The 12,700-nt window shown below is 48.6% G+C and overlaps 1 protein-coding gene across 1 annotated transcript in view; it reads left to right on the top strand.

Moving 5' to 3' along the window:
• The window catches only part of CDHR1 (cadherin related family member 1), a 40,407-nt gene that overhangs the window by 4,542 nt on the left and 23,165 nt on the right, over positions 1-12,700 (top strand). The window contains exons 3-6 of the mRNA XM_038744312.1: positions 4,149-4,294; positions 5,365-5,415; positions 5,850-5,939; positions 6,111-6,197. Of these exons, the coding sequence (XP_038600240.1) occupies positions 4,149-4,294; positions 5,365-5,415; positions 5,850-5,939; positions 6,111-6,197 (374 nt within the window). The remainder of the gene's footprint in view (positions 1-4,148; positions 4,295-5,364; positions 5,416-5,849; positions 5,940-6,110; positions 6,198-12,700) is intronic.

Raw genomic sequence — 12,700 nt, forward strand, 5'->3', positions numbered from 1 at the left:
TTCTTGCTTAGGACTAATTTCTTTCCCACTTTGCATTGTACTGATCTTCCTTGATCCTGCCCCTTGTTCAGCACCTTGGCATGACTTTCTTCTTCCCCACCTGAAAAACGATGAGAACAAAAAAAGCATATGCTACACTGTGGGAACTCAGTGAAGTACTGAGAGTGAAATAGGGATAAGATACCGGTTCTTCTTCCTGCTTAGACTGGGAGGCTCAAGTGGAAAAGGAGCTGTGTCCAACCCAATTATCCCATATCTACCCCAGGACTTAGTACAGCACTTGGCACATTGTAAGCAATTAACAAACATATTATGATTATGATGATGATATATCAATCCTCATTCAAAAAACCTTATAGAAAGGCAAAGATTTATCACTATTTGTCCTAGAGAAGCCCCTGCCGCTGGGAGCAACTTTGTCATGCTCACTTAGCTCCAGTCCTGCTGCGTCTGAGCCCACCCCAGGAACTCCAACATCATCACAATTGGCAAGCAGTATTTAGTCAGACCTCCCCTCACCGCTGGTTGAATACCCTCAGGACTCTCCCAGGTTCCTGTCGGTGACAGGGAGAGGTAAGGAAAGGGAAGAGGCAGCAGCAACTCCGGTCACAACTTATCAGTTGGTGAACTTTGCCTGATCAGGAGGCAGTATAACGGGGTCTCTGTCAGTTCTGCTGCCTTTTCTCCTTAAGCTCAAACTGTGGTCAATGGTGCTGAATCCAGATTTAAAAAACAACAACAACAACACAACAAAAAACTCCAGTCCTCCAATTTGGCACTGAAAATGATTTTGTAAGCGGCAGGTGAAAACAGTGATTATGTGCACAACTGTCACTTCCCACTTTAAGCCACACTGTGTCCAGGCAGGTGTTCAGTGCCAGAAGGAACTTCCCTAATTTTGCGGTTACGTTCAACCCAAAGTTTGCAGCGAAGACTTCTACTCTGATAGAATTGGATACATCTGCTTCCTCTGGTAGAGCCGTATGGCTCTGTCTGATCTGAGTGTCCTGTATCTATCCCAGCTCTTAGCCCAAAACTAGGAACATTGTAAGGGCTTAATAAATCCCATAGTTTACAGGCACTTCAGTGGGACAGGACTCGGGTCAGAGTGGAAGCAGCGTTGTCTAGTGGAAAGAGCAAATGCCTGGAAGTCAGAGGACCTGGGTTCTAAACCCAGCTCTGCCACGTGTCTGCTGTGTGACCTTGGGCAAGTCACTTCATTTCTCTGTGCCTCAGCTACCTCATATGATTAAACAGGGATTAAGACTGTGAGTCCCATGTGGGATAGGGACTGTGTCCAAACTCATCACCTTGTATCTATCCCAGGGCTCAATACAGTGCCTGGAGTGTAGTAAATGCTTACAAATACCAGGAAAAAATAGAAGACGATGAAGGGCCTGACTGTCCTTCATAAAGGGAAACACAGGACTGGAGTAGCCAGGGATGGCAGCAATGCCAGGTCAAGTCCCCAGAGAGGAAGAGAAGGTCTGACCCTCCTCTTTCTCCTCCCTCCTGCCTGGACTGGCTGTGATGTCTGGTCAGGGGCATCCACCCAGTGCAACCATGGATGGGCACAGGGTTGAGGGTTTTGGCTTGAGCCTCTGTTTGATGTAGGTCTAACTGTGGGGTCTGTACTGAGTCCAAATATTTGCTCTCCACTGTCCCCTTCACTCCCTGCCCCCCTTCAGGTCCTGTTCGTACTTAGGCTTTGCCCTGGCTAGCCCCCTGAGGAAAGCAGCCAACCTTATGAGGAAGAGGGCGAAGGAGATGATCGCCTTCTTGATGATCCGACAGAACAAGACAGAGTGATCCCAAGGGCAGTGCCACCAGCAGGGAAGGCATCCAGCCCTCCCAGCTGCTGGCACATCCTGGTCCCCACAGTCAGAAAGGGAACAGGAGGCTACACCCCTAACCCTCCAATCAATCAATCAATCAATCAATCGTATTTATTGAGCGCTTACTATGTGCAGAGCACTGTACTAAGCGCTTGGGAAGTACAAATTGGCATCACATAGATACAGTCCCTACCCAACAGTGGGCTCACAGTCTAAAAGGGGGAGACAGAGAACAGAACAAAACATACCAACAAAATAAAATAAGTAGGATAGAAATGTACAAGTAAAATAAATAAATAAATAAATAAATAGAGTAATAAATATGTACAACCATATATACATATATACAGGTGCTGTGGGGAAGGGAAGGAGGTAAGACGGGGGGATGGAGAGGGGGACAAGGGGGAGAGGAAAGAAGGGGCTCAGTCTGGGAAGGCCTCCAAGGAAACAACTGTAGGGAAAGGAGGACTGGGGGCTGGGCAGGTGGGGCAGATATAGTTGGCCTCTCTGATCTGTGAGAGAAACTGGAACTACCAGAATGGTGACTGAGCTTTCTGTTGATCTTCCCTGCAGTCAATGGCAGGTCCAGCATGGGTCCTGCCCTTCTCCTAGGTCCCAGCTCCAGGGCCATGGCAGGGTCCCCCTTCCCTTCTGAGGAGTGACCAAGTGCCCCTGAATCTCCTGACTCTGGGCAGATCCAGCCTCTCATCAAATTGGGCTAATGGACCTGGCCACCAGACCCTCCTCCCCCCGCTGGGGCAGGGTAGTCTCAGGTCTCTGGTCATTCATTTATTCAATCGTATTTATTCATTCATTCATTCAATCGTATTTATTGAGCGCTTACTGTGTGCAGAGCACTGTACTAAGCGCTTGGGAAGTACAAGTTTGCAACATATAGAGATGGTCCCTACCCAACAGCGGGCTCACAGTCGAGAAGGGAAATGGCCGTGTTGGGAAATGGCAAAGAAGGGCAAGCAGCGATCCATGTGTGTCATTTCACTTTCATGCCCGGAGTAGCTGCTGTGGCCTAAACCGCAAAATGAATCGATCGGGAGAGCCGTGTTCTCTTCATTTCATTTAAAGAAGCTTCAATGCTCTCAGGATATCTCATTTACCAAGACCTTTCCGGAAGTGTCTTAGATAAACGTCTGAACTGGCCCCGGGAGAGAGTGACTTAAGAAAAAAAAAAAATGAAATCAAACAATAGTGAACGCTTAATATTTTGTAACCGTCTCTCCGTTTGCTGACACGTTAAAAGTCCAGATTCTCCATGGAGCTCTGTAAATTTGCCCAGGCTTTGTGAAGGCAAGGTTCTCTGGGCGAGAGGCTTAGTTGGAAATATGGACTTAAGACGAGTCAATAGCTCTGTTAACCCCTCAGCTTCCCCTGCTCCGGTTTATGCCTCCAAGTGAACTCAGGCTGCCCGCAGGCTGAAAATGAGCCAGGTCACTTCATCATCAGCCTCATCTTCATCGATGGTATTTATTGAGCGCTTACAGTGTGCAGAGCACTGTACTAAGCACTTGGGAAGTACAAGTTGGCAACATATAGAGACGGTCCCTACCCAACAGCGGGCTCACAGTCTAGAAGGGGGGAAGTCTAGTCCAGAGGTATTGATTGAGACAAGCCAAGTGCTTGCTTTAAACCCATCCCTGTTCTTTTCTGGCCCTTCTGCCTCATCTTTTCCTCTCTTCCCTTTATTTACTCTCTCTTTTCTAGATTTCTTTCTGTCTCCCCGAATCCCTCCGTTTCCTATATCCCTGGCATTGATCTCTGGCTGTACATGTTATGTCTTTCTTGACCCTTTTTTCCAAGGGCCGGCCCTACTCTCACTCATCGGGGTCCTTGGTCACCCTCGCTGCTGGAAAGGAAAAGTGGGTCTGCAGGTTGGCTGGGGTGAGGGGTATTCCTTCCTGCTCTACTAGGTCAGATGGAGGGACTGCACTTCCACCACCATCTTTCCCATGGCTCTGCCACATCAAAGCTGTGCCCACTGCTGCGTCTTTGCCACAATCTCGAGTCTAAGTCCAGGCAGGGTAGGAGCATTATTTTGTCATGGGGTTTCCTACTGTCATTTCTTAGTGTTTTTTCCTGGATTAGGGAGCAAGAGGACTCTCAGAGTTCAGATGGGGAAGATGTTTTCATGGTTAAGGGTGGAGTGAAGTCTGACACTGCTTGTTTCCTAAAAGATTCTGAGAATCCGTCCAGCACCCAGGCCACCTGTGCCCTGCTTGGCGCTTGTGCCAGGGCCAGGGCATGTCTTGGGAAAGACTAGTGTGGAGTTATGAGTCCATTTCCCACTCATTCCCACAGGGACCCACGTGTACACCCTGAATGGAACGGACCCGGAAGATGACCCGATCACGTACGGCATGACCTTTGAGGCTGGCACCCGGAATTTCTTCTCCACCGACTCCAACTTCGGAAACATCACGCTGGTGGAAGAGCTAGACAGAGAGGTACCCCAGAAGGCGATGCACCGATCAAACTGCAGCCCACTCACTTGGAGCCAGAGTTTCTTTTGAAACCAATTTATCAGCAGAAAAATCTGGTTGGTTCAAAATTGGTGCAGAGCAGCACACTGAGTTCCCCAAACTGGCCAGCTGACCCTTGCTGTGGGTTTGTCTGAACAGGCCAGAGTCCCTGGGGATGACTGAGTGGTGGGGCTGCTTCGTTTTCCCAAAGGCCTCACTGGAAGAGCATCCCTGGAAGTCTCGAGGAGCACAAAAAGGAGGGGCCTGGCCTCAGAGAGCACTTGGGAGTCTCATTTGGAGGTGGGGTGGGGAAGCCCAAGTGGGAACTGTGATGGATTTGCTTCCTGTGAGGGAGAAGAGAGAGAGAGAGAGACATGAGTGCCAACAAATACAAAAATCCAGTCCCTTTCTGAACACATCTAGACAAGAACTGCTCCTCACTGTGGAGGTGTACAAGGATCTATAAGCTCCACTCTTATTGGTTCTGCTGCAATCTAATCCTGGAATGATTTTTTTAAGACCTTCTTCTTAGGGTGGAATAGATATTCTAGGGAAATAAATCAAACGTTTTCTATTGAACTGGGGAAAACCAGAGAAATGTCATTCTGTACCTGTTCTCACAATACCTATCCTTCTAGTAGTTGTTGTAGTTATAGTATTTCTTAAGCCCTTACTTTAAGCAGAGCACTATACTGAGGGCTGGGGAAAGAAGACATGGGGGAGAATTAGACACGATCCAAGAATTAAGTTGGGAGAGGGCACTGGTGACAGACACATAAGGAGAGATCAAATAATAACAGAAAAATGACATGAGACAAGGACTGGGATAACGACCATTTAAAAATCAGTAGCATCCTGTGGGTAGAAGAGCAGAGTTTTGGGTTCCTCGCTGATTGGAGTCCAATAGACCCAGCCACTGTTCACTATATATCCAGCCTGCTGCTTGAAAGGGTAGTCCAGTGAGTTCCTCCACCACAACTCTGTCCCTGTGGCAGATCCCTGAACTCAATGGCTAGCGCTCTGGGAATGACCCCCAGAAACTCTTTGTTTTGCAGAGAGAAGACGAGATCGAAGCAATCATCCATATTTCCGATGGCGTGAATATGGTGAGTTTTGGTCTCAGGTGAGGCCTCAAGTCGGCCTGATTCCTGTGACATTTCCCAGCTCCTCCATGAAAAGATCCCTGCTGGCATGATTCACGCTTGCTCTGCAGGAGCCCCATTATGACTTAGTGACCCATTTCTGCCAGTCAGCCCACCCTGACCCTTCCATGGAGGACCAATCACTAGCCAGAGGGGATGAGGGTCTTCATTTAGACACCTTCTGGCCTTAGAGTCTCCATAGAGACTCCCAGTTTGGGTGGGGAAGGGGCACAGCGAGGGAGAGCCCCATCTCGTTTTACCCCAGGATTATGGCACAGGCCACCCAATGCTGCCTCTTGAGTGAAAGAAAATCCAGAATGACAATGGTCATTAGCTTCTCCCAAGCTCGTTGCTCCCTCTAGTCCAGGTTCATGGTGGGTTCTCGCACTCACTCTCAGGTGGCGGAAAAAGTCCGGATCCTTGTGACCGACGTCAACGATGAGAGCCCCCTGTTTATCGACACTCCCTACATCGTGCTGGTGCCGGAGGTGGGTGAGGATTCTTTCCAGGAGGTTGAGTAGACATTCCTGCTCTCCCAGTTCTCTGTCCTGTTTCCTCCCTCCCTCTCTCTCTCTTTCTCTCTTCCCTACCCTTCCCCTCCATTTTCTGTCTGGCGGGAATATCTCTGCTTCTTAGCCAGATATATTTGTACCTCACAGGACACTCCCGCAGGGAGCAGCATCTTCAGAGTCCGGGCTGTGGACAGGGACATGGGAGCTGGAGGAAGCATCACCTATTTCCTGCAGGTAGGGCTTGGGCTGGGCCCAGCTAGAGCTCAGAATCAAGCTCAGGTTAGGCTGGGAAAAATCGTGTGGGGGTCATGCAAGCTATCCCCCTGCCTCTGGACAACTCAATGAGTGTCTCTACTATTTCAGAGGTCTCCGGACGAAAAGATACTGCCATTCCTCTCAGGTGCCTCCTGTTGTGTGACTGTGAGACAGGCATTTGAAAGAAGGACATCTGAGCATTCCCACAGAAGAATATTTGAAGCCCTAAGTTCAGAATCTTCTTCAAGCCCTTTCTGAAAATCTCCCATTCCACACCATCATCACCAAGGGTTTCCCCAGTTGCCCCAGACTACTATGGATGCTTCTCTATGAACTACTTGCATTCATTCATTCATTCCATCGTATTTATTGAGCACTTAGTGTGCAGAGCACTGTACTAAGCACTTGGAAAGTACAATTGGACAACAGACAATCCCTACCCAACAACAGGCTCCCAGTCTAGAAGGGGAGAGACAGACAACAAAACAAAACAAGTAGACAGGCATCAATAGCATCAAAATAAATAAACAGAATTATAGATATATACACATCATTAAAAAATAAACTGAATAGTAAACATGTACATATATACAAGTGCTGTGGGGCAGGGATGGGGAGGTCAGAGGGAGGGATTTGGGGCAATGGGGAAGGGAGGAGGAGTTGAAAGAACAAGGGGGCTCATCTGGGAAGGCCTCCTGGAGGAGGTGAGCTTTCAGTAGGGCTTTGAAGGGGGCAAGCAAGCTAGTTTGGCGGATGTGAGGAGGGAGGGCATTCCCGGCCAGGGGGAGGACATGGGCCAGGGGTCGACGGTGGGACAGGCTAGAACAAGGAGCAGTGAGGAGGTTAGCGACAGAGGAGTGCAGTATGTGGGCTGGACTGTAGAAGGAGAGAAGGAAGGTGAGGTGGGGGGGCAAGGTGATGGAGAGCTTGATAATGACAATAATAATATGGTGTTTATTAAGCAGATGCACTGTGCTAAGCATTGATGTAGATACAAGATAATCAGATGTGACACAGTCCCAGTTCCACTCTGGGCTCCTGGTCTAAGCAGGAGAAAGAACAGAACAAATATTTTATCCCCATTCTACAGATGAGGGAACTGAAGTACAGAGAAGTAATAATAATAATAATGATGATGGTATTTGTTAAGCACTTACTATGTGCAAAGCACTGTTCTAAGCGCTGGGGAGGTTACAGGGTGATCAGGTTGTCCCACGGGGGGCTCACAGTCTTAATCCCCATTTTACAGATGAGATAACTGAGGCACAGAGAAGTTAAGTGACTTGCCCAAAGTCACACAGCTGACAGTTGCATGGGCTAGTGGAAAGAGCACGGGCTTGAGAGTCAGAGGTCGTGGGTTGTAATCCCGGCTCCGCCACTTGTCAGCTGTGTGACTTTGGGCAAGTCACTTCACTTCTCTGTGCCTCGGTTACCTCATCTGTAAAATGGGGTGAAGACTGTGAGCCCCACATGGGGCAACCTGATTACCTTGTATTCCCCCCCACCTCAGCGCTTAGAACAGTTCTTGGCACATAGTAAGCGCTTAACAAATGCCATCATCATCATCACCTGGGCTCTGATCCTGGCTCTGAAAAATTCTTGCTGTGTGACCTTGGGCAAGTCACTTCTCTGTGCCTCAGTTCCTCAACCGTAAAATGGGGATTAAATACCTGTTCTCTCTCCTACTTAGACTGTGAACCCCATGAGGGACAGGGACTGTGTCTGACTTAATTAACTTGTACCTTCCCCAGCCCTTAGAACAACAGTGTTTGACTCAAAGTAAGGGCTGAACAGATCCCATAAGTAAAGAAAAAGTGAAGTGACTTGCTCAAGGCCACACAGCAGGCAAGTGGAAGAGGGAAATAGAACCCAGGTCCCCTGATTCCCAGTCTATTGCTCTTTCCCCTAAGCCACACTTATTTCCCAAATAAACTGCCCTAACTTCTCCAACACCAGAAGAGGCTACCTCTCTATGGTAGGTAGTAGAAAGTCCTGAGAAGTTAGAGGGCTATACAGTTTGGTGTGACCTACGATGATCATACGAAAGGGTAGGGTAGGGTCAGTCAGTTGGTCAGTTGTATTTATTTATTGAGCACTTACTGTATTCAAACATACCAAAAAAAAATGCTTCGGAGAGTGTAACGGACATGTCATCCAAGACACATCCCCTGCCCACAACCAGCTTACAATCCATTCATTCATTCAATTGTATTTATTAAGCGCTTACTGTGTGCCGAGCACTGTACTAAGCGCTTGGGAAGTACAAGTTGGCAACATATAGAGACGGTCCCTACCCAACAGTGGGCTCACAGTCTAGACAGGGGAGACAGAGAACAAAACAAATCATATTAACAAAATAAAATAAATAGAATAAATATGTACAAATAAAATAGAGTAATAAATACGTGCAAACATATATACATATATACAGGTGCTGTGGGGAGGGGAAGGAGGTAAGGCAGGGGGCATAGGGTGTAGGGCTATCCAGAGATGTATAAACTGCACAGTTTACTACACAGAAAATGGAGAAAATGTCAATTTCCTCTAGGGTAATCCAACCTAATCCAGTACTGTTAGAACCCTCGCTTTTTCTCTGCCTGCCCTGGCCTCTGCTCCCTACGTCTGCCATTTTCCTGTTGAGGAAACAGGGGAGGGATCAGGAAGAGTTCTGTCTGGGGAAATGATTTTCCATCCCCACCAGAGGTTCAGTCCTGGGGAAGCGCGTGAGGAAGGGACGGTTCTGGCTGGAAGGATTTTAAACCTAGACCCCCTTTCTCCCTTCTGCCAAAGTGCCCAGAAAATCCCCTTCTTGGTGAGTGTACTTCAATTTCCTCCAAACCCACTGCGCCAGCGATGCCAGCCGCTGCCTTTCTTAAGCCCAGACCTCTTCGCGCTTGTTAGGTTGCTAAGGTATGCGGTGTTGCCACCTTTCTTAGCCCGACTGTCTCATTCCAGATTGTGGACTTGCTAACATCCTGGAGTTTCAGGTTGTCCTTCCCTTCACCCTTTTCCCCCAACAAGCTCAGAAGGCGTTCCCCTCAGCGGTTAAAGTTCTGGCGGATTGAACACCTCCAGGGGGAAGAAACACTGGCTCGGCCTCTCCCACTGATGTAGGGATCACCTACTTCCAGCACATGCCAGCTTGCCCGCTGGGCCCATTAACACCTCCCCTAATCAGGCAGATGAAGATTTTCATGGAGGAGGCCAGAGCCGTGTCCTGACTTGGCCATGAGCAGCCCGACACCATCTCCCCGAGGAAACTTCTGCTCCCCTCTCTTGTGCCCACAGCATCAGGGCAGAGCTCAGGGCAGGGCAGTACACAGCTGTAAAGCTGCCTCCTGGGTGAAAAAGAAAAATGGAAAGTGGCGGACTGGGACAGGTGAGGGAGAGGGGATTCACAGCAGGAGGTCCAATCTGCTTGACCCGCCCATGCCCCTGGCAGTTCTCCTGGAAGCTGCAGGGTGTAGGAGAGAGGGGTTGGTCTCTGAGCTGAGGCAGAAACCCCCACCTTTTCCTAGAACAAGACCCTGGTGTCCAGGTTTCCTGGCCTTTACTGTTTCCAGGTCCGAGGCTGAGCTCTCCCTCAGATCCCCCTACAAAAGACTGATATCGGTCACCGAGATGCCCCAACCCAAGGTGGTGGGTGCCAGCTACGCTCAATGGACAAATACAGAACTCCAGTCCAAGTCTTAACCCGACCAGGCACACCAGCAGACTGGTCCGTGGGCTGTTGTGCTTGCTGTTTGTGGTCCTGGGACTGTTGTCCTTTGGCCTTCCTGTCTTAAAATCATCTTGAGTAGCAGCGTGGCTCAGTGGAAAGAGCACGGGCTTTGGAGTCAGAGTACATGGGTTCAAATCCCGGCTCTGCCAATTGTGAGCTGTGTGACTTTGGGCAAGTCACTTAACTTCTCTGTGCCTCAGTTCCCTCATCTGTAAAATGGGGATTTAGACTGTGAGCCCCACATGGGACAACGTGATCACCTTGTATCCTCCCAGCACTTAGAACAGTGTTTTGCACATAGTAAGCGCTTAACAAATGCTGTTATTATTATTATTATTATTGTGATTAACAAATGTCACTACAATAATAATAACTGCAAAGCACTCTGAAGAGTCAGTCCAATGCTGTGGATTGGCAACAAGCCTGAAGTAAACTGAGAAAGTCTATCAGCCTGCAGTAAGGAAACCCTATCCGCAACCAGAGAGCTTCACCAACAAACTGGCACTGTCTGTTCTCACAGAATTCTGCTCTGCAGGCACCTCACTGGCTGCCCTCCCCTTGGAAATCCAACTTTACCCACAGCCTGACTTCTGTCCACTTGCTACCAACACCCACTCTGATTTCCACTGAGTCCCTCAAAACTAGGGGGAAGAGGGAAAGAAGCAGCTAGTGGATAGAGCGCAGGCTTGGGAGTCAGAAGAATCTGGGTTCTAGTTCCGGCTCCACCACTTGTCTACTGTGTGACCTTGGGCAAGTCACCTAACTTATCAGGGCCTGAGTCACCTCATCTGTAAAATGGGGATTAAGACTGTGAACCCTAAGTAGGACAGGGACTGTGACCAACCTGATTAGCCTGTATCTACTCCAGCATTTAGTACGGTGCTGGGACATAGTAAACAATTAACAAATACCATAAAAAGCGTGGTGGGGAGAGTGCCTTTACCGGATTCCTCCCTGTTTCCTTCCATGTTACATCCATTTGTGTTTAAAAATCAATAGGTCTTTCTGCCTGCTGTGATGCTAGTGCCACGAGAGCCCTCATGAGGTTTCTGCCTTGTCCCCTCTTTCAGAGATGAACTCCGGCGAACTGAGCTTTAGAGAAACTGAGATTCTTCTGCCTGATGAAGAAATGGCTAATGGACTAGGATTCTCCATCTCCACTGGGGAGAGAACCAGGAAAACTGCCCATTGCTACACGCAGGACTTGAATCAATCAAACAATAGTCTTTAATGAACACTTACTGTGTGCAGAGCACTATACTATGTGCTTGGAAGAGCGCAGTAGTATTAGAAAACATGATCCCTGCCCTCAACAGCTTTGAACGGGCATAAGAAACAGTGTCCTGTTGGTCAGGGTGGGTCAACATTGGAATGAGTTACTGCTCTCTCTACAGGTTTTTAGCCAAGGTTCACATCTGGCTGAAGGTGTTTTTTCTCATCCTTCCAAGAGGCAGGGGAATGGACTACATGGCCTAGTTCAGCTGGGTCCATGCCCATCACCATGCTGGCCTTCTTGATTGGGTTTCCTGTTATTGTTACATTGAGGTTTCAACAATTGGTACATTTGACTTCAGATTCCTTAGCCTTCCCAGGCTTAGGATTTCATGACCATGTGTGTAGTCCCAACTTCCTGGGGAAGGAAAAAGAGAATCCTGCTTCCTTTTAGGAAGGGTACTCCAGCCAGTGGTACCAGTGCTATTAGAGATTCTCCCCAGCCCACTCGGTGAGCTCAGTCCAAGCCCCTGGAGCAAACTGTTGTAGTGCTTGCTCTACTAAGGGAGAATAAAGACAACCCGTCTGTTTTCTTGTTCATTTTCAATAATTTAGGATTCTTTCATGGAAAGGGATTATTTTCTTTGTTCATTATGTCCCTCTGTGAGCCCCTTTTAGTTCTCTATTTGGGCCTATCAGCTGTTCTCCCTTACTCCCCTTAGAGGATCTTCAGCAGGAAGGTTGGGGGATAGTAGCACTTGGAAGCAAGAAGTAGGGTGGTCTAGTGGAAAGAGCCCAGGCTGGAGAGTCAAAGAACCTAGGTTCTAATCCTGGCTGCACCACATCTGGTGTATAACCTTAGGCAAGTCACTTAACTTCTCTGTGTCTCAGTTTCCTCATTTGTAAAATAGGGAATACATCTTCTCCCACCAATGTACACTGTGAGCCTCATATGGGATGATGATTGTGTCCAACCTGCTAAGCTTATATCTACCCCAGTGCTTAGAACATTGCTTGACGCATAATAAGTGCTTAATAAATACCATAAATAAAAGGGGGACAGAGGGCCAAGACCACAAGGAAAATGTCAAATAGCATTTCCCTACAGGCAGATACTGGCCTGCACCCAGCCCAGAGCCTATCAATCGATCAGTAGTATTTATTGTGGGCTTACTTTGTGCAGAGCATTGTACTAAGCGCTTGGGAGAATACAACGGTGTTGGAAGAAACATTTCTGGTCCACGAGGAGATTACAGCCTAGAGGAGGGAGCTGGAGGTTTCTGTCGGAGCCCATCCCTACCCTCTGTGGAGGTGCACATCATTCTCAGTCAGCAGGGCAGGCCCAGTGGGAACTGTTCCCCTGGATGGGAGTCCCCTTTCTCCGAGGAAAGTAAGAGCGCAGGAAGAGGATGATCACCACCCTCCCTGCCCCCTGCCATTCCTGCCCTGTCCATGCCTTCACTCCTCACCCACCATCAGCGTGGAAGACAGCAGTGGCAGCAGCGAGGTGGGGGTCCAGGTGCCGTCCCCCCTCCCTCGGCCCTACACT

Source organism: Tachyglossus aculeatus, chromosome 3 (genome assembly GCF_015852505.1).
Source record: "Tachyglossus aculeatus isolate mTacAcu1 chromosome 3, mTacAcu1.pri, whole genome shotgun sequence".
Classification (NCBI taxonomy): Eukaryota; Metazoa; Chordata; class Mammalia; order Monotremata; family Tachyglossidae; genus Tachyglossus; species Tachyglossus aculeatus.